Source organism: Saimiri boliviensis, chromosome 11 (assembly GCF_048565385.1).
Source record: "Saimiri boliviensis isolate mSaiBol1 chromosome 11, mSaiBol1.pri, whole genome shotgun sequence".
Classification (NCBI taxonomy): Eukaryota; Metazoa; Chordata; class Mammalia; order Primates; family Cebidae; genus Saimiri; species Saimiri boliviensis.
The window spans coordinates 17,854,684-17,877,249 of NC_133459.1; the positions used below are offsets into that span (position 1 = coordinate 17,854,684).

Genomic DNA, 22,566 nt, shown 5'->3' on the forward strand with positions numbered 1-22,566 from the left:
CTGGGCCCCACCACCTTCTACCTGGTGTATTCAAGTTCTAAGATTTTGCTTGAAAAATGGGTTATTCCAATTTTCGAAATGTCTGAAAACCCCTACATGAGATAATCAGTAAGGTTCATTTTAGTGTTGACATCCTACAAAGTTTCATAGTTCAAGACTGAACAGTTAATCAAAAGTTTGTGACAGTCTTCCTAAAACAAACCTTTACTGAGCAAGGTACTCTGAGGCTCACACTAAGGACTGCCCAGCCCTACGGCTCACAGCCTTAGGACACAGATTTAAGCAGCTGAGTCAATTATTCACTAGAAGGGGAAGAAGGAAAAGGCTTGTGACTCCATAAGCTTCTCCACTGAATGCCATGTGCAAATTTAAAACTCTTAGAGAATTTCTCTATTTGTATACAGCATCCAAATTCCCTCTTTTCTCTTCCAGGAGAGATTCCCAGCCCACCCCTGCCTGCCTCCTAGTCCCCCAACACCATCCTGCTTACTAAGGGAACCCAGTTTTTCCCACCACCCATGGCATAGCTTTTCATCAATTTCACTGTGCCCGTCATGGACCTGGCACGTGGTCACTGGCAGTTAGCACGAATCAACCATTAAAGAGGGTGGTGATGGAGAGGAGAAACCCCAGGTTCCTGCCAGGCTCCAACTACAAAACCCTGCGGGACACGCCGGCTCCTCTGGGCTTCCCGGCCCACATTCCTGGCCTATTTCAAACATCAGGGAAGCAGACTGAGCCTGCCGTGTTCTCCTCAAGTATTTTTAACCTGTTTCCAAAAGCAGACAAGTTCTAAGGGGGGCAACCCAGGAATTCCTCAACCAGGGCCAGTGCCTGCCAACCACGAGATGCTGGCTTTCTAACAGCTGTGGGGAGGAAGCGTTGTCTGCCTTTTCTGGTAGGTGGGGAAGTGGGATCTCTCTCCAATTCACTTTTACGTCTCCTATTCTCGTCAACCAGAGGGTAGGATCTAACTTAGAGATAGTCTTCAGACCCTCCTCAACAGCTCTCAAACGCTGTTCTCAGGCTTCCAACAACAACAGGAGTCCATAAGGCTCCCCAAATGAAAGAGTTGGATAGAACTCATAGGAAAAAAACCCTTTGAGGGCAAGGCCAAGGAAGGGGCGTGGGTGCACTTCACGTGAATGATGCCTCCCAGCTCTAGGTGACAAGAATCACCTTCTTCACTGCTGGAGAGCTCAGCCTCCTAATACCTTGCCCTGATCCTGACCTATTTCAGATTCCTCGCTAACCTGCTTCTCTCACCTTGCAGCACTGCTGCACATTGAACAGGAGGGAAAAGCTCTTTTGTTCATTTTCCTTAGAATGGAACCAAAATAACTCCAGTAACTTCATCTAAAAGCTCAAGTGGTCGCTAACAGCACGGACACTAGGGGCATCCCTTGCCAGCTTCCAATGCCATGGCGAGAGACACTCACCGTGGTTTAAGAAAAGACCAGAGAGCATTTCACAAGCAATTCCTAAGAGCCTTAAATTTCCTACACATAAGCAGGGGGGGGGGAAAGAAAAAAAAAAAAAGCTTCTCCCAAACAAAAGTGAGGGCTTTGGAGGAGACTTGCTGAGTGGGCAAACATTTTGGAAAGATGGAATTTTAAACACAAACACAAAAGGGCAGAGATTTGCAGCAGAAGAGCTATGCACACAGCCGGGAGGCCTTTAATTAGGGAAAGCTTTGAAAAGCCCAGGAAGCATCTGCAAATCTCTCCTTGGTCTCCGGAATGGAAAGAATGTGGAAACCAATGGGTGATCAAGGAGTCTGAATTCTGCCTGGTGCTCTTGCTGGAAACGAAGCATGCGGTCCTGTCTTTTGCCACCTTTTCTGCAGCCTCAGGTGAGCCCTTTAAAAAAGTGAAAGAGGAAGGACCACCCAGCCTGGGAGAAGCCAGGCTGGATTCTCTCCTTCCTAGGGTGCCTCCTGCAGATGGCACACAGGAAAGCTCTTCTGGCGTTTCAAGGCAGAAACGGAATTCAGGGGAGGACTAAACACCACACTTAGAGCTACGTGCTATATTGTTTGTTTCCATTTTTACAAGTCCAGGGATTTTTACAGGTATTTCCAATGAGACTGAAATGGCCTGCAATATAGGCAGATGACCTGCAATAACATTTTTAAAAAATGATCTCCCTTTTCCACCCAGAGAGGACATCTGCCTATTTGACTTCCAAGTGCTGGGAGCAGTGGTTCAATTCTTTGCTTTCTGTACCACGAAGTTCACTGGAGTTTGGAGCACAGACTCTTTAAACCAGAAAATTTAACTCTACTTTTGAGGATACCCTGTGTCCCCAGCAGTTACGAGAAATGTTACCAAACTTTAACTCATAAGGGTGACAGGATCGGGAACAAAGGCCCAGACCCTCCAACCCTTCTCCTCTGCCAAAATCTGCGAGTTCAGAAGATGGCAAATCAGGGGTTTACTTAGGTTCCTTCAAGAGCAGCAGCTGTTTGCACCAGGGCTGTGAAGGAGTCAACAGGAACTGATAGAACACCTGAATGGTCTGATTCAGAAAGCTCTAGCTCCCTGTGAGATCAGACAAAGAGGGTGGCATTGGCAGCTGGATAAAGAACTTTGTCTCAAAGGAGGCAGCAAAGCCATTGCCTCCCAGGAAAGGACTGATGTGGGCTCTTCCAGAGGCAGGCAGGCTCTGGGATCCACAGGCTTACCAGGGCACATTTCTCAGTTACGATCTGAAAACTTCAGGGAACCCACTGATCTGTCCCTTACCCATCTAGAAAGTCTGAGTAGGAACTAGCAGTTGATCCTCAGCAAAACCAGAGTATGTGCCCATCACCTGCTTTCTGGCAAGGGATCCATGTGGCCTGAATCAAAACTCAAAGCTCACTAGACACCAATTCACAGGCTCTAATCCAAGCCAAAACCCACCTGGCTCCTGTTCAATCCCTGCCCAGGTAGCTCCTTCCCATCACCTGCCAGCTGTGTCTCAGGCTCTGCCCACTCCAAGTTTTCCCTGGAATTCACTTGCCAAGGGTGGGCAGTAGTGTCCTCCATGGTAGTCTGCAGTGCCCATGTTCCTCACATCAGAAGGCTGCATTCTGGCTGGGCATGGTGGCTCACATTTATAATCCCAGCACTTTGGGAGGCTGAGGTGGCTGGATCACCTGAAGTCAGGAGTTAGAGATCAGCCTGGTCAACATGGTGAAACCCTGCCTGTACTAAAAATACAAAAAAATTGGTTGGGCATGGTGGCAGGCACCTGTAATCCCAGCTACTTAGGAGGCTGAGGCAGAAGAATCACTTGAACCAGGGTGGCAGAGGTTGCAGTGAGCCGAGATTGCGCCACTGCACTCCAGCTTCAGCAACAATAGCGAAACTCCATCTTCACACACAAAAAAGAAGCCTTGAGTTCTATCCATCTGGGTATCTGTTTCAACCCATGACAATGAGCTCTTTAAAGACACAACTATTCTCTTGTCACTCTGACCGCGGTGGTTCAGCTTAGGCAAGGCCTTTCATTTATGGGGGCTCAAGTAGGCGTGCAATCACTGAATGTCCGCTTCAGGCTTGACAGAGGGGATACAAAGGTGAACAAAAGACAAGATCCCTGCCCTCTAAGAGCCAAAAGGTCCTAGGATAGAGCAACTCCAACAGACGGGAGAAGCAAGGGGCATGCTGGGGGGCGGGTTTGGGGAGTGAGAGCAGTGAGGGCCCAGCAGAGGTGTGAAGATGAGCAGTCAGTGGGAGCAGAGTTGGTGTGGACATGTGTCCCAGTAAAGGAAATGGCGGGTACGAGGATGCAACAAGACAGGGCATAGGCCTGGGAGTGTGCAAGACTAGGAGGCAGGAGGAAGAGACAGGACCAGATCCAGAGCTCTTCAACCCAGATGTGTTCTCTGGGCTTGATCCTGACAACGTGGAGTCATAACAGGACATTATCCAAAGTGCATTTTGGCAAGACTACTCTGTGTGCAGAGCAGGCTGGGGCGGGCGGAGGATGACAGGCAGGAAGGCCTGTCTACAGGCTACTATGATACTCCAGTGATGCAGGGAGGAGCAGCAGCAACAGATGTTCATTAAATTGCTCTAAAATGAGGATTGGGACACACCTTCACATAACAGGCTGGATAAGGTGGATGGCACTCTATAAAAAAGTGACCGCTTTGGGCGGGTGGAACCATGTCTCCACTGGCTTCCAGTAGCCTGAGCTGCACCCAGTGCCCCTCCTGCCTGCCTCCCTCCTGGACTCTAGTTGCAGCTCCTCCCTGACATATGGCCTCCTTAATGCCTGCAATGTCAAGACTCAAGAGGTGAAGTACAAGAGGTAACAGCAGTGCTGGACACGGTGTCATCACTTGAGGCTAGGAGTTCAAGACCAGCCTGGCCAACATGGTGAAACCTCATCTTGACTAAAAATACAAAACTTAGCTGGCTGTGGTGGTGCGCACCTGTACTCCCAGCCACTCGGGAGGCTGAAGCAGGAGAATTGCTTGAACTGGATTGGTGGAGGTTGCAGTGAGCCAAGATCACACCACTGCACTCCAACCTGGGTGACAGAGTGAGACTGCATCTCAAAAATATAAATAGATAGATAGATAGACAGACAGACAGACAGACAGACAGACAGACAGACAGACAGGTAGGTAAGTCTGGGCATGGTGGCTCATGCCTGTAATCCCAGCACTTTGGGAGGTCAAGAGAGGCAGATCAATTGAGGTCAGAGTTTGAGACCAGCCTGGCCAAAATGGTGAAACCCCATCTCTACTAAAAATATAAAAAAATAGCCAGGCATGGTGGTACAGGCCAGTAGTTCCAGCTACTCTGGAAGCTGAGGCAGGAGGATTGCTTGAATTTGGGAGGTGGAGGCTGCAGTGAGCTGAGATCGTGACATTGCACTTCAACCTGGGTGACAGAACAAAACTCTGTCTCAAAAAAAAACAGTTTATAGCACTAATGCCCCCTTGTCATTGTGAGATCTGAGCTCATCTCACAGTCCCTCTCCTGGAAGAAAACATGACATTTTAGAGCCGGACCAAGCAGGATTCACCCATCTAGCTGGCCAAACAGAAAAACACAGGCTGCTTTTGACAAAGGGCATGCACTCTCCTCCTTAAAAGGACAGCTCAGCGATCACGGGAAAGCAATGGATTCGAGCCGCTCCTGTCACAGGATTCCACCACCTTCCTTGGGTGATTTGCATCCTGCATTTTTGCCACACAACTTCCTTTAATATTCAGTTGCCCTCTTTGAGAATGAGGCGAATCCAGAATTCTCTCCATTCCACAGATGAGGAAACTGAGGCTTGGAGTCTAGGTAGCTGACTCAGGGTCACCTAGATATTCAGGGTGCATGCAGCCAGCCCCAACTAACTCATGACTCTGTAACCTTAAAGACTCTGTCCATATACTGTCAGCTGCTGGGATCAACTGCCCTTGAGTCCCAGGGGCTGAGGTCTCCCAAGTCACAGCTCAGTTTCACGAGGCATCCATCCCTGTCCCCTCTCATCTCTTAGTCTCAGGTTACACAGCCTAGAATGTCTCATGTGGACTCCCCTCAGAATTTGGGGATGGGATTTTTTTGGTTCATTATCTCATATTTATTTAGTACCGCCAAGTGGCCAGGCACTGCATTAGGGTCTGGGAATGCAGGCGAGCATCATGCCATCCCACAGATGCCCAGAAGCCAGAGGGCCCTCCCGTGCTAACAGCACAGTTACGGCACACAGCATGGAGTGCTTTCAGTGAATTAGATATGACATGGAGAACTGGCTGCCCCTACAGGCGGCGTTTGGGACTTGGAAGGTCAATGAGACAGGAAAACAATGTAGGTGAAGAAGTATTAAGCCTCTTTAAAACACCTAATGTACATATCGCCTTCACTCCCAATTGATGTTCAGCACATGGTCAGAAAGAGGCAAAAAAAAAAAAAAAAAATACCTTGTATAAAGGATAATCCTTTCAGCCTAGGGCAAATCTCCTAAACACTTTCGTTCTAAACTAGGAGTGTTGTTTTAGCTTCCAGTCAATAGTAATTAAGAGTCCCAATATATTTCAGAAAGAGGGAGAGGGAGATGAACGATCATTAAATTTCTTCTGCATTTGGCTCCGAATCTCTCATCGTAGTGGCCGGCTGTCAGATGCTCCCTCCAAAGCATTCATCTGACAGCACTCCCACCGCCTCCATCTGTAATGTCAATTCCAGTGCTCGCCTGAAGGTTTCAATTACATAAAAGGCAATGGGCCCATTAGAACCCGAAAGTCTGGAGCTTCACAAGGGCTGCTCATAGCCCCTTCTGCTGCACACAAAGCCTCTAGAATTTGGTCGGCAGTCATTTGCGAAGGGACTCGTTTCGGTGGGGGCATGGGGCTGGCCAGCCCCCTGGCAAGGCCTCTCTCAGGCAGGCTCTGTGCGTGCTATGACTGACAGGGTCTCTAATGAACCTTAATTGTGAGCTCGACAGGCCCAGGAAGGCAGCCACAGATGTGGCAAAGGGCAACCGCAAACCGTCTGATTAGTGAATTAGAAGTGTCCGGCCCAATGAGGGCCAATGACCCAAAAAAGGAGGAGGGTGGGACTACTCCTCCCCCTGCATCCCTCCTAAAGCTCTGAAGCTCCTTTATGTAAGCAATGCAAAGCCTCTGGGTACACCGGAACCCATCCCCCCAACCCCTACTCCGGGCACTGCTGCTTGGTGCTGGCAGCTGGGATGTCTGGGTCTCGTGCTTGTTACCATGGACGCTTCCATCTCCATCAGCAGTGCACCTTTAACCACAGGAGACCAGAATGGGACACCCTCTCTACGTGGGAAGGGGAAAGCTACCCACCATGAAAACTGAATCACTTCTTGCTGGCACTAAAAATTGTGAAGATAGCTGCATTCAGAGTCAGCCGTCTGCTGGCGACCTGAGGTGACAAGCAGAAAGCTATTCCTGGAGCAGCTTTGGGCACAAACAGCATGGCGGAGAAGACAGGCTTTGTAGTCAGAGGTACATCCCAGCTCTGTTCCTTACTAATCAGCTGTGAGACTTGGACCAACTGATGATACCTCATTTGGTTTCCCATCTGTAAAATGGGCTTAAAAGACTAACTTTGTGGTGTGCAGTTTAAATAAGCAAAAGGTCTGGAACAGTACCTCGCACACAGTAGTCATTCCTAAAACCAAGGAGAACAGCAGGGTATTTTGTGCAAGTTTGATGTGACCACAGAACCCCACACAGACAGCTACTACAAGCCAGGTACTGTGCTAGAAGCTTTCCACCACCATCTCTAATTCATTATGCCCATCTCACAGATGAAGTAGTCACACAGCTAAGATGTGGTAAAGACAAGAGCTGAACTGCATTGCGCCTTTCGATTTCGAGGCACTCAACCATCAACTTCAGTGCTCCCACGCAGCCATTTCAGGCATCCAATCTCAGACTAACAGCCTAGAAACACCTAACCAAGAATTTTGTAAAACCTGAATTTCCAACTACACCAAAATAGGCTACTCTGGTCTGGCATATAAAGGAGTGGTCAGGGGCACTAAATTGCCAACCTGTTTCCAAGAAAGTATGCAAAACGAATGAGCACTCCACTTCCAGCCTTGGTCTGCTTCTTGGTTAGTGGCACCTCACAAGCATTTTCTGCATCAGGGTTATGCACATGTAGCAGCAGGTGAGCTGCTCACCTGAGAGCAGCCTCCCACCAGAGAGCAGTCCCAGGAGAGGCCCAGAGAGGAAAGAAGACAAGGAACAAAGGCCCATCACTGGGAGGTTATATAGGATCCTCACACATACACTGGGGGGCTCTCAAGCTGGGGGGAAGGGTGCCTGGGGAGGGGGGAAATAGAGATGTGAGTTCAAGAAGAGGACAAGAGATTCAGAGTAAATAGAGGGGCAAGAGGTGTGCAGTGCTGACAGGGAAGAGGGTAAATGGCAAAGAAGCTGGGAAGCTGACAGAAAGGATCCTGAGGTTTCACAGGTGACCTGGCATCTCTGGATGGCTGAGGAGTGATGGGTCTGATCACCTGGGAGGCTGCAGGCTGGCTTATCCTTGGACACTGATATCAACCCAAGACTCCTTCCTCCCATCTCAGACCATCCAGCACGTTCTTGTCTAGCTTTCTCTCCCAGGGCTTCCAAAGACTTTCCCAGTGATAACTGGTGAAGGCTCCTCATTTGGGGTGCAGAAGCAGGAAGAAAAGTGCCTAGCAAGCAATCAGGAAGAGGATGGGGAGAGACTCCACCAGGGCAGAGTGCGTAGCTCATGTCTGATGACCCTTATCTCTGCAGAATGGAAACCAGTCAGCCACAGGCTGGATGCTCACCTTCTGACCTCCATGACTCACCTTTGGGTGGGGGGCCATGGTGCTTCCAGCTTCCCATTCAGGGATTCTCACCTTGACCAGTTCTCATGACTGTCTCCAAGGTCTTGATGGAGAGCCTCTTACTTGCCTTCCTCAGATAAATAAACTGAGTCCTTGCAAAGGTGCCCTGGGTTATAAAATGCCCCACTGTGGGAGCCAAGGCTGGGACTGGGTTCACTGTGGAAATGCAGCCCAGAAGGCTGCCTGGGGTGCTAGGGCACAGCCTCTGGGCTGGCAGAACCCAGGAGTGAGCCAACAGGCTCTAGGAAGCCAATGAAGGCGGTAAAGGCATCAGCTGTCCTCAATTGTCTGTCTTCCACTCACGTCTGCAGTTTACACGCACCCTGAATCCTCCCAACCATCCCATGAATTCAGCTTTTAGAAACTTTGGGAGATAAAGTGCCCTGCCCAAGGTCTCAAAGCTAGAAGGTGACCAGACCAGGATTCAAGTCCCAGTGAGCCTTCTCTTCCCGCTCTAGTGAGCCACCCAGGGAAAAAGAAATATGGGCTGGAGGCATCTGCTCTGTTCTCTCTACATATTTATCATGTGGGGCAGGTCACAGACCTGAGAGAAAACGATGCCTCTTCCACTAGCAAAAGGGGATCCAAAAGTAGTGACATCAACAGAAGGGTAGCCATGGTGACGTTCTTTCAGTTCTAGGCAACAGACCTCCAGTTCTGAGAGATCGAGAGACCTGTACTTTGCAGAGTGGGGGCCAGAGACACAGGGAGATCTACAATTCCCAAAGCGAGTTAGTGGCAGACCCAAAGCTACAACCCAGGTTTCCCGACTTCAAGTAAGATCTGCCAAGGCACCTTCTTTTTTTTTTTTTTTTTTTTGAGACGGAGTTTCGCTCTTGTTACCCAGGCTGGAGTGCAATGGCGCGATCTCGGCTCACTGCAACCTCCACCTCCTGGGCTCAGGCAATTCTCCTGCCTCAGCCTCCTAAGTAGCTGGGATTACAGGCATGCGCCACCACGCCCAGCTAGATTTTTTGTATTTTTAGTAGAGACGGGGTTTCACCACGTTGACCAGGATGGTCTCGATCTTTCGACCTCGTGATCCTCCCGCCTCAGCCTCCCAAAGTGCTGGGATTACAGGCTTGAGCCACCGCGCCCGGCCAAGGCACCTTCTTAATGTACACAGTGCTTTTCATCTACCTTTGTCCCTCTGATGGAAGCAAAAGGATGTTTCCTGAAGCAGTTCTCTATTTGCAAAAACAAATAAATCATTTCAAAAATGCCATGTTTTCTTCTACCCCATTTTACCAAACACTTATTAAAATAAAAGGTTTGGCTAACATCGCACTTAAGGCCACTGTCAAAAAACGGTATAGAATCCAGGTCAGTTAGGGTGTAGGTTATGACCCTTCCCAGGAAACCAATGCTTCCCAAAGCACATTCCTTGAAAGTGAGTTGGAAAAATGCTGGTTTAACAAAAAACAGGTTCAGTTCTTTTTCTATTAGCTGCGGGACTGCTCAGAGCCTTTGATATGCCAACATGGGTGGTGATGCTCTTAATGGATAATGGAGTATGATTATCCAGTAATCATTTCTGGACTTCTCCCAGTCAGTCACTGCCCTTTGTCTCTTGAGAGACTCAATGCCTAGGTGAGGCGTTATATTCATTAGAGAGTCAGGAAATGTGCAGGTCACATTCCATCAAGAAACGAATCCACCCACCAAGCAGAAGGAACAGTCATCTGTGAAGGAGCCTTTTCCAGCCATCCCTGCTTGTTTTATTTTGCACTTCTGACTACTAGTGAGGACCAAAAGTTTCACATATCAAGCGTTTGTGTTTCTTCCTCTGTGAATTGCCTAGGTAGCCAGCTCTTCATTCTAACAAAGTATTCCTATTTTCTTATTGACAGAGGCAATGCCATGTGGTGGTTAAGAGCCCTGGAGTAGGGCTGTCTGGGTCCAAAGCTCAGCTCCACCATCACTACTTGGTGACTCTGGATAAAGTGCTGGAGGCCCTGCTTCTTCATCTGTCCAATGGGGACGACAACTCCAGTAGCCTCAGCAGGTGTTCTCAGGTTTCAAGAGAGAAGTTCTTTGCCAAAAGGTACAAATGCTTTTCAGAGTGTGTTCTTTGCTTTTTAATTTTGCATAAACTTTTAAGTCAAATTCGCATACAGTCAAAGCTATCATTTCAGCACTGGCTAATGCACCTTCTAAAGGCCTCCTTTAACTCAGGATCAAATACTGATATGTGCTCTCTGGGTCTTTCATGTTCATTTAATCTTAATTCTTCATCCATGAGAAATATGAAATTTGACTACATGCTGTTGCAATAGAGTTTTAGTGTGTTTTCCTTCAATAGCATCAGCTGTTTCAACACATTTATTGAACAATTATTTTCTCCCAAATAGGAATACCACTTGTGATTGTTCTAAGTTCTTCCATTACTGGGTCTGTTTCTGAGAATTCCGACTCATTTTCTTCTGCCACTCAGTCTGAAGCTCTGCAGTTGTCTTTATGCACTGCCTGCTTGCTGCTTAGGTGACTGCCTTTAAATGTACCAAAATCAGACTGTGCTCCAGCATAAACCAGTTAGAACAGATAAAATGCCAAGGGAGATGGGGTGGGGGGAGGGGGACAAGAACCCATCTGTAACAGCAGGACACACCACCTAGAAATAAGCTCCCTTACCGAACCATCCCATTGGTTCTTGAGGTACAATGCTTTTTTCCAAAATTTTTACGTTTGTTCTAACTGAAAGTATAGTGATATACTACTCACGCACATCTGGGCAGAATGCTTTCAAAACAGCACTCTTCCCCCAAACGCACACAATGCAAAGCGTGTGTGGCGGGGGCGGACGGGGGCGGGGAGGGCTGCAATAGGAAGCTTTGCCTCTGCCCCGCTGTTCCAGCTGAGCCTGGGTTCCCCGCAGCCCCCCTAGCCCCTCTGCCGGTCAAGCTCTGCAGGAGGATGGCTGCACAAAGCACCACACCAGCAGCGGCTGGAGCAGAAGTTTAAGTCTTTTTCCCTTAGATACTTCCACGGTGACCATTCTTCCCTGGCTCTCATTATAAATTTCCTTTACATTTTCACTTTTAAAAGATGATTTCATTTTGGCAGGACATGTAAGAAATGGTACACTGTAATATTTTCATTCTTAAGGCTGTAATTCAGTGGAAAATACTGACTGGAATTTCCCCTCGACCCCACCCCTCACCTATCAGGTCAGGGACTCACTGCCCTCCTCCACTCCTTGGTTTCCTCCCACTCACTTCACAAAATGACTATGAAGACAGAAACAAGGTCCTGATGAGTGTATAAATAACGAGACCGGTAATAGCAGTACTTACTGACATCTGATGGAGATCCATTAAAATTTATTTATTTTGGCCAGGTGCTGTGGCTCACACCTATAATCCCAGCACTCTGGGTGGCCAAGGCGGAAGGCCTGCTTGAGTTTAGGAGTTTGAGACCAACCCGGGCAACATGGTGAGACCCCGTCTCTATTTTCTATATTTAACTTAAAACTTTTTTAAAAATGAAAAAAAAAATTTTCATGTAATTGAAAAGTGTTTTATAAAGAGTCAAACTGTTAACCTAAGACCAAACAAAAAATAATTTCTACTTTGAAATTTGCAATCTCTAAAAAATAACCAAAGCTTACATGGTGGCTATCTAAAAGATGATGGGAGATCACCAATTTTCAAAATAGTTGGCTTTGGAGAAATTCAAGCCCCTTCTCCTAAGGGAAAAATCTACCATTACGGGTACTGCTGAGGCTGGCAGTTCTAGGACTGCTCGGGAGTGGAGGATGTATCATTACAGTCTCCTGGAAACAGTCTTTGCTCCCCAAGGAACACACACAAAGTAAAGCCAATGACTCTACTAATGTCTTTCATTCATTACTTTTCTCTTGCATGCCTTCATTCCAGCATCATTGTCTGGACTGCCTTTACAGGAGGCAATTAATCTCATTCTTAATTGGATCAGATGAGGAACTATTATTCTGCATGCAACAGAACTCATCAGAATCTAACATCACTTCTGGCCAAATCTATGAGGGAGCAGGTCAGGTGAGATCACCCCAGGAAGCCCTACATCCTCTTTCTAAGCAAATCATGCCATTTCTTCCCAGCAGCAAAGGGCTGCCTGGCTGCCACCTGGACACAAATCAGAGGCTGCAATATTAGGTGGCAGGTCCTCAGGTCAATAACAGGCCAGGGTCAGGAAGGGCTGCCATCCTCAGGAAAGGCCAGGCTGGGCGGGAAGCAGGGCCAGCTCATCACCTACCGTCCAGAGTGTGCCTCCTGCTCTCCCTACCTCAGTCCCCACAGCTGCCGCCCATTCGCAGAGCAAAAGGCTCCTATGAAAGGCTCACCACAACTTTCCAAGGAATGGAGTTCATTAAAATACTGCTGGAGGCTTTGGGCTGGAATGCTTTTTCTCCTTATAAAACGGGAACTATAGCAGCATTGTCTGTAGGAAAGCTCAGAATATGCTCAGAAACATCAGTCACAACAGAGACTATGTAGGGGCTGATGCATATTACCAATGATTCCACCCATCCATTACCCGACTCCTGCTTCAGAGACAACATCCAGCTCAGAGAAAACTTCCAGGCAGACCCAAGGATGGGTGGGAGAGAGGAAGCTGAGTTTCCCCACCCCTAACATAAACCCATGAGGAACTCTGGTGGAAAAAGCATTTTTTAAATGTTAAAATGACTTGCATATGGGCATGTTATGGATTGGAATATTATTAATTTTTTTCTTAAGAGATGGGGGTCTAGTTATGTTGCCCAGGCTGGTCTTGAACTCTGGGGTTCAAGCGTTTCTGCTACCTCAGCCTCCCAAGTACTTGTAACTTCAGGTGAATGCCACATACCCAGACAGAATATAATTTTTTTTTTTTTTTTTTTTTTTTTTTGAGACGGAGTTTCGCTCTTGTTACCCAGGCTGGAGTGCAATGGCGCGATCTCGGCTCACCGCAACCTCCGCCTCCTGGGTTCAGGCAATTCTCCTGCCTCAGCCTCCTGAGTAGCTGGGATTACAGGCACGCGCCACCATGCCCAGCTAATTTTTTGTATTTTTAGTAGAGACGGGGTTTCACCATGTTGACCAGGATGGTCTCGATCTCTTGACCTCGTGATCCACCTGCCTCGGCCTCCCAGAGTGCTGGGATTACAGGCTTGAGCCACCGCGCCCGGCAATTTTTGTATTTTTAATAGAGACAGGGTTTCACCATGGTGGCCAGGATGGTCTCGATTTCTTGACCTTGTGATCTGCCCACCTCAGCCTCCCAAAGTGCTGGGATTACAGAGAATATAATTTTTTAATAAGACAAAACATAAAATGCTCCCCTTGAGGCAGGCACCTTTGGATTTTCCCCTAAAACTCCAAAGATGTGTATTTGTTCTTCTTTATTCCTCTATTGACAGGAGTACTTTGGGGAAAGAATCTGAGAAGCACCAAGGCACAAGCTACTGAGAGACCAGTTAAACAGTGGCAAGCAGATCACGAGGTCAAGAGGTCAAGACCAACCTGGCCAACATGGTGAAACCCTGTCTCTACTAAAAATACAAAAATTAGCTGGGGGTGGTGGCATGAATCTGTAGTCCCAGCTACTTGGGGCTGGGTGAGTGGGGGCGCTGAGGCAGGAGAATTGTTTGAACCCCAGAGGTGGAGGTTGCAATAAGCCGAGGTTGTGCTGCTGCACTCCAGCCTACCGACAGAGCGAGACTCCGTCTCAAAAGGAAAACAAAGGTGGCAAGCAATGGGTTACAGAAGTGGACAAACACTTCCTGAGAGCTGGGCATTAAAGAGCCTCTAACACCTTTATGCGTAAGTAAAAACGAGTAAGTACAACTGCCAGTTATCCTGTTCAATAGATGTACAGCGTGTAAAGCTGTGCACAGCCAAGTCCTCCTTCCAGAAATTAATTCCCAATGAAATGTCAGCTCCACAGAGCAAGGCCCTTCATCTGGTTCTCCCAAAAAGCCCAGCACCTGGAATAGTGTCTGGTACATGGATGGTAAATACAATAAATGCTTGCAGAAAAAATAAGTCAGTTCTGCAGCTCTTGCTACTCATCCTCAGAGCTTATTCACTGGTGAATAACCAACGGCCTGAAAGAATCCAACCAGGGTCATTCTTTTCACGGATCGAGCCGAGAATCCCTGCATTTTTACCTCTGAAAGAGAAGGCAAAGGAATAAAGGCTGCACTTCTTCCCATACTTAAACACAGTGCCTGACTTCCAGGAGGTGCTCAATAAATGTTGACTGAATCCACTACCTTTTTACCTACTTCAGCTGAGACCCCTTTAGAAAGGCAAAAACTTAAAAATAATAATAATAACAGGGTCTCATTCTGTCACCCAAACTGGAGTGCAGTGGAGTGATCATAGCTTACTGCAGCTTCGACCTCCTGGGCTCAAGTGATCCTCCCACCTCAGCTTCCTGGGTAGCTGGGACCACAGGCGCACGCTGCCATGCCCAACTCATTTTTTAATTTTAATAGAGATGGAGTCTCCCTATGTTGCCCAGGCTGGTCTCAAACTTCTGAGCTCAAGCAATCCTCCCACCTTGGCCTCCCGAAGTGCTGGGATTCAAGTTTGAGCCACCACACCCAGCCTCAGAGAAGACTTTTTTTTGAGACAGAGTCTCACTCTGCCACCAGGCTGGAAGGCACTGGCACAATCTCGGCTCACTGCAACCTCCACATCCCGGGTTCAAGCGATTCTCCTGCCTTAGCCTCCTGAGTAGCTGGGATTACAGGTGCATGCCACCATGCCCAGCTAATTTTTATATTTTGAGTACAGACAGGGTTTCACCATGTTGGCCACGATGGTTTCGATCTCTTGACCTAGTGATCTGCCCACCTTAGCCTCCCAAAGTGCTGGGATTACAAGTGTGAGCCACCATGCCCAGCCTAGGAGAAGACATTTTAAATGTTGTTTTTGAAATAAAGGAGGAAAAATGCTGGTCTGAGATTGTCTGAATGACATTGCTAAAGGGGAAACTAGGGAAGTAGAACATGTAAGCCTGCTTACTCTATTAACAGATCCCATCTGGCCTTCAAGATCCCCAAAGGCAGGGGTAGTGTCTTGGGTCCCAGGCCCAGGGCACCTTCATCACCTGGGGACACAACTGAGTTTTGCTTCACTCCACACAGCTGTCCCTGGAAAAATAATTTCCACATTTCATTGCTTTAACTATTAAAGACTGAAAACTGAGCGGCACTGCTTAGCAGACATCAGATATTCTGCTAATCAATCGTATTAATGAACTATTAAATAACAATATCAGCCTTAACATCACCAATCAATTACAAATGTGTTTGAGTTGGTTCCTTGGGCTGCCTCACGGACAGCAGGTTCTTGGAAACGTAACCAGCAGTTCTCCACTTGTTCACCGAGGTCCGAATGTGGACAGGACCCCCATGCACTCCAGCCTTCTCATCTGTCAAATCACACTCCATTGGGCATCATGCTGCCCTGATGCACGTGCCAACAGGGATCATTTCAAAGTACGGGTACTGGTGAGGCTGGCAGTGTGAAGCCCCATGTCCAGCTGGCTCTTTCTATTTCTAGAGGGCTGTTCTGGCTATTTAAAAATAAGATGCTGAAATGAAATAACCTATTAAGTTATCAACTCCCCAGTAAAGGATCAGGATGTCTCTTCCACCTTTACCTCCTGGCCTGGATACCTTCCCAGCCCTGATGTCTTCCCCTTGCCTGAGTAAAGTCTGGGGACACCCAAGAGCTGGACCTTTAGGGTGACTATAAGAAAGAAAGAAGCGGAGGAATTAAAACATGAAGTGACCAATGTTTGCAAGCAGAGACTTTCTTGCCTAGTTAAACAGATTCACGGCTATTTTTGGTTTGCTCTTAAAAAGGCAAAGGACGGATGGCCTGCTGGGTGCCAATATGCAGAAACAAACTCCTTCCTCAGCTCAGGGCTCAAAATACACCTCAGCCGAGATGTTTCTGCTCTTGCTGCCAGTGTGCAGAGTAAAGCCATAGAAGGTCCAAGTTTATGAAGCCAAGGGACATCTTCGCATCATATGATTCTTGGCCCTTGTGGACGTGTGGGTATTTTTGAAACAGCTTAACAACGGATTTTGGCTGGATTTACTCTAGCACAATGGGATTAATATGTAATAAAATGATGTTTTAGCCATCTGCAAAGGAAGGTCATTTCCCACCAATCAGAGCAGGCCTCCTAATCCCAAGGCAGCAAAAACTCTGATGCTGGGAAGAAAAAAGCAAGCCGATCTGGCATGATAAATTGGGCTGCCTTGGCCTGGCTGCCAAGCATCTACCATGTTTCTCTTTAACACTACTCTGTAATCAGACCACTGGTGGACTGGGTCCATCCCCCCACAGTTCCCTGGCTCTAACATCTAAGTGAAGCCATTCCCTTCATGGGGAATGCTGGCAAATCCTAACATTCTTGTCAGTCTTAAAACTGGAGACTTTTCTTGAAAACAGCCACCTCCCCTTCATTATCGTGGCCAGGTGAGCATGGGAGGAATGACTGCTGTTTGCATGGGACAGCAGTGCATTAGTTACTTTCAAAACACCTGACTGATCCCAAATTACATGTAACAAAGGCCCAGATCCTTTGCCTTTAGACAGATGCATAACAGTGTGAATTTCCTGAAATTATAGCTTTGGGAAGAAACTAGAACTGCATGTGAATGTCAATGCCACAACAGTGTACTCAGCACAGACCAATTCTTACAGAATAAAGCATTTTGTAAATTCAGTTAAAAAGAAAAAACGAAAAACTGCCATTCCCAGAGAACACTGGCAGTGATGAAAATAAAACATTCAAAGAAGTAACTTCCAGGATCGGTCACAGGATCCAGTACAAAACCAGCGTGCTGCCTCTTCTATGAGCACCATACGTAGTGAGGAGCTCAAAGCCAGGCCATCAATCAGAAAGTGGTTTCTGAAGTATGTCAATATAGTTGGTTTTTTTTTTTTTTTTTTCCAGTAGAGATGAGGTTTCACTATGTTGGACAGGCTGGTCTTGAACTCCTGGCCTTAGATCCACCAGCCTCTCAGAGTGCTGGGATTACAGGCATGAGCCGCCATGCCTGGCCACTGCATGTCAATACAGTTTTAATGAGGCATGAGGTACCAGATCCTAATTTGTTGAAAAGTCATGCTCCATTTCCATTCTGACATTCCTCCTTACTTCAATTAAAAAATTAATGAGAACACTGTTTCCCCAATCCACTCTGGATGATGGGAATCCACTCTGGCCTCTTGTTCAGCCTCTGAGGCAGATGGGGCCCCAGGTGGCCTCCACACAGCCAGTGAGGGGGAGCTGGCGCCTCTCAGGCCGCCCCCTGAGGCAATGGAGGAAAGTGAACCACTAATCCTAAGTGGTCTGGTTCAGAGAAGGGTTTTTTTTTTGTTTCTTTTTTTTTTGCCCTGTGTCTAGTTTTTGCTTTTAAATTATATGAATTTAATATTATTCTCCATAATATACCTATGTGTTAACATTTTAATTACTAATGAACTTAATTATTTAACAGTTTCTCTCCAAACAGGCAAAACTGATATACCACATAGACACGCCACATTTAATCTGTTGCTTTCAGTGTCACTGACCCAAAGGAATCCGGGAAGCTGGAGAAACCAGAACTCCTGGTGCTCCAAAGCCACATCCCTTTCCTGGCTTCTTCCCCATAGAGTCTAAATCATCTAAAAGAGGTGAGGTGGCCATGTGCACCTTACAGGGGTGTTGTATGACTTTTAAGAAATAATAAACACAAACAGAAGTCCCCAGCTTAGTCCTGGGCACACAGCGGGTGTTCAACATACGTCAGCTGTCCACCCCAACCTCAGCCCACCTCCACCGGCTCTAGAATACATTCTACAGAAGACAAAGTTAAAAACAGAAAAGTAGGATTGCTTGAGGCCAGGAGTTCGAGACTAGCCTGGGCAACATAGGGAGAACCAGTCTCTGTGGTAAAGAAAATATTTTTTTAAATTGGCCAGATGTGGTGGTGGGCACCTGTAGTCCTAGCTACTTGCAAGGCTGAGGCAGGAAGATCAGTTGAGCCCAGGAGTTTGAGGCTGCACTGAGCTTTGATTGATTGTATCACTACACCCCAGCCTGGGAGACAGAGCAAAACCCTGTTTCCAAAAAAAAAAAAAAAAAAAAAAAAAAAAGAAAAGAAAAAGTAGTACGGTCTGACAGTAATCTGTGGAATGTCACACACTACATCATACATCAATGGTAGATACAAGTCTGGCACTTCAACTTGTGTCCAAGTACCATCCTGCAACTAAACCTCAGAGCTGATCTCTGTCATTCAGTATCTGGCTATGGCAAAAGACAGCTCTTGATCCTCTGCTTCATTCACCATCAATGCTGCAATTTCTCTGTTGAGCCCAAGGAAAACTGGCCCGGGCAGCAAGGGAACCAGCTGACCAGGTTTTGATAAAAGCAGCTACATGCACATCTCTGGAAGGGACTCCAGAGATGAGGGAGTCCCAGAGAAAAGACACAGCTGTAGTAAAACACTTCGGTTGCCATAAGAACAAAACAGCCTGTTAAACACCGGGAAGGGTCTACTGAGAAAAATTTGCTCATCATTTCCTACTTCTATGTTTGGCTTATGTCTAAAATACAGTAATAACTAAATTGGCAAACTAAGTTTAAACTCAGCCAAGCATGCTTTCATGCTGAGTTTAGAAGAAAAACAGGCCGCTGCAGCTGACCAAATGAAAGGTGAATCACACCTTCAACTTTTGCCCACTTCCTCCACACAGGATCGAGCACAGATTTCTAACTAAGAAAAATGCAAAGACGCAAAGGTACTTCCCAGACCTCATTCTGGTCCTACCTCATAGGACTGTTGAGAGTTTAAATATGGTTGTGCACGACGCACTGCATAAAAGTTCAGCAGCTGGGCGCGGTGGCTCAAGCCTGTAATCCCAGCACTTTGGGAGGCCGAGGCGGGTGGATCACGAGGTCAACAGATCGAGACCATCCTGGTCAACATGGTGAAACCCCGTCTCTACTAACAATACAAAAAATTAGCTGGGCATGGTGGCGCGTGCCTGTAATCCCAGCTACTCAGGAGGCTGAGGCAGGAGAATTGCCTGAGCCCAGGAGGTGGAGGTTGTGGTGAGCTGAGATCGCGCCATTGCACTCCAGCCTGGGTGAGAGAGAGAGACACTGTCTCGAAACAAAACAAAAAAACCCAAATAGATGGTTCCTCTAGAAAAATCCAAAAATGAGCAACAGAGGCTCTACTTCTAACAGGGCAACAAGTACCTGGAATAACGAGGGCAGCTGCCCTTCCCAATGGGCCTGTGCCCCCTAAACCCTGCCAAACCTGCTTCAGTCATCTTTGCTGGCTCCTGGCCCGGGACCCCTGATCCGGAGCACACGGTGGGTTCATCCGCATCACAACTATGTTACTGCTCATCTGAAACGTTGACTGTCTGGCTGGGACCCTCTTTTTTGATACCTGTCTTCTTTCTACTTACATCACACGCACACGCAGTTGTCTCTCTGAGCAGCCAATGACCTCAAGAAACCTCTTTCTTCCCACTTCCTGAATTACCATGAATGAGATACAGCAGGTTCGCAGCTCCTTCTACACACTCTGCTCTGTGTCACACACTTGCCTCTCAGCTGGGAGTTTGCATCCCTATAAATATGCAGATAGTCACACTACAGACCTTTCAGGCTGCTGTGAAGTTTTCTCTGTGAATGACGTACATGCCTCTCCTAGCTGTCATTATTTTTTTCCTAGTAAAACTGTTCTGAATGCATACGTGGAATTAAATAAATTACTACAGCATATGAACGAGCTCTCAACCCACTCTTTAAAAAGATACCTCACTGATGAGCCATGGTTGGCAACAGATAATCACATCCAAGAAGACACGGGACACAGTGGAAAAAACAGACGACGGGACTCAAGGACTCAAGTTCCAAACCCAGCGCCAGAACTCACTGCCAAGTGATCAGTGTGATTTGGTTGGCCTCTTAAGATCTGATTTTATTTCTTTCTGTTATTTCCTACGGCTTTACAGATTTTTAAAAGTATTTTGAGCACTCTCACATAATACAGTGCTAGTGAATTTGAGGCATCGTCTCGAGACCAATCATCCTGAGCATAAAAATCTATGAAAATAAATAGAATATTTAGAAACTAGATGTGATGGGTCCTTTCATAAGCCAACTTTTGCTTGTTATACCTTTTCCAACTAGAAATGAAGGCATGGAAGCATCTTACAGGGAGACGCTTGTACTGTGTTGGCTGGAGAAACTCACACAATAGCAAAGACTGATAGTGTCTGGCCTGCATGCACTGCTGAATGCCTGCCAGATGGGTACGGCCTCTTCCTCATCACACCTAAATGCAAGCTTCTGGAAACTGAAGACAAGGCAGTTGGGGAGGGAGGAGATTGACATTAACTTTAGAACTCCTAACTTGGGCTTCACTGACACAGATGGTTCTGAATGACAGACCACCATATGAAATCCATCTTCTCTCTGGCTGGAGGAATATCATAGTTCAGTGGGCTGGTTGGCTAGGGAGATAAAAGGTTTCCTGTGTTGCGAATTCTGCATGGAAAAAGCTACACAAAAGCAACCAGCTCTTAGCCACAGTCTCAAATGGAACCACGTGAAGGAGGCACGTACCAGGTCAATCAGGTCGCTGAGGTTTTTCTCGATTTGCTGTGGAGGCAGGCGCCTCATTAGGTCCAAGGCACAGTCCAGCTGTTGATCACTCTGTGGAGAGAGAAATAAAAGTGTGTCAGTCCTTTTTGCCAGAAGGAATACCAAAAACTCCTTTTAAAAAGCATCCTTGCCCAAGGCATTCTAAAACCCAAAGAGCCGTGCAGCAGGCCCTTTGCCAGGTCTCTGTGTGCCAGCAGCCTGGAGGGGGCCTACTGTGCAGGCTGTCTGCTCCCCCTCGACAGCAGTCTCTGTCTCAAGTGGGGGCATCCAAAAGACCCTGCAAGAAGTGGAAGGAGGCTGCAGAGGTCAGAAAGCTGCCTCGCAGGCTCCCCTGCTCCTGCTCAACAGACCCTGGCAGCTGTAGATGTCAACTGACTCCCAGTTGGTTCCATGGTGAGCACACTCAAGTAGTGGATTAACTTTCCCCTTTGTTGTAACCTGGGTATAGACATCAGGTAACAATCCCCAGGCCAGGTTCCTTGATGAGCTCCAAGTGAGGGGGAAAAGCCAGGCAAAGAACAAGTGGCAAGATGCACACAGGGGTTAAAAGTGCTTCATTCAATCAATGGAAACTTAATAAATTTCCCTAGGCCGCATGCAAACAACACTAAGATCTGAGGCACACTACAGTCAAGAGCTCACTTCGCCTAGCAAAGTGGACTGCAAATGCAATAAACTATGTCACAGTGGTGGCAGGGGACTAGAAAGACAACCATTACTCTCGTTTATCAAGCACCCTTTCAAAAAAATGTTTTTAATTTTTTTAAAGCTAGGGTCTTGCTCTGTCACCCAGGCTGGAGTGTAGGGGCATGACCCTGGCTCCTTACAATCTCCACTTCCCAGGCTCAAGTGATCCTCCCACCTCAGCCTCCCAAGTAGCTGGGACCACAGGTGCATGCCACCACACCTGGCTAATTTTTGTATGTTGTGGGGTGGGGGTGGGGGGCACAAACATGGGATTTTGCCATGTTGCCCAGACTGGTCTCGAATTCTAGGGCTCAAGCAATCGACCTGCCTTGGCTTCCCAAAGTGCCAGGATTACAAGCATGAGCCACTGTGCCCAGCCCCAGCACCTTTTAAAAGCTACAGACTGTGTGCTTCACAGTACCATCCTCACAGTACATAGCTGCAAATATTTACTGAGATCCACCAGGTGCCAGTCACCACAAATCTATACAAAATAAATAAATAAAGGGAGAGAGAGGGGAAGGGAACTGAGCGGAAGCAAAGCTGGGAAAGTGCAAAGTAAATCCAATGCACAGTGGGCCCTAATACGGAAGGCTGGACCTCAGGAGATGCGACAAGAAACAAAGTGAGAAGGGTGGGCCAGATACAATGGTGAAGACCCGTGTATAGGTGACTCTAAGAAATGCAGGTGACTGCAAGGAAGGCAGATGGAGTCCCAACACTACCCAAGCAGAGAGGCACTATCTGATTTGTACCTGGCATCTGCTCTGCTCAGACCAATTACAGGATTTTTGAAAGCCCTAAATCAACAAGTTACAGTCTCATAAAATACACAAAGTCATCCTCAAAATGTCACATGTGGCCTTAATGAAATACAAG

At 47.3% G+C, this 22,566-nt stretch overlaps 1 protein-coding gene across 2 annotated transcripts in view; it reads right to left on the reverse strand.

The window, feature by feature from the left end:
* The window catches only part of CAPZB (capping actin protein of muscle Z-line subunit beta), a 152,032-nt gene that overhangs the window by 62,099 nt on the left and 67,367 nt on the right, over positions 1-22,566 (reverse strand). For both annotated transcript variants that reach the window (XM_039473489.2, XM_039473488.2), the window contains exon 2: positions 20,962-21,051. In XM_039473489.2, the coding sequence (XP_039329423.1) occupies positions 20,962-21,051 (90 nt within the window). The remainder of the gene's footprint in view (positions 1-20,961; positions 21,052-22,566) is intronic.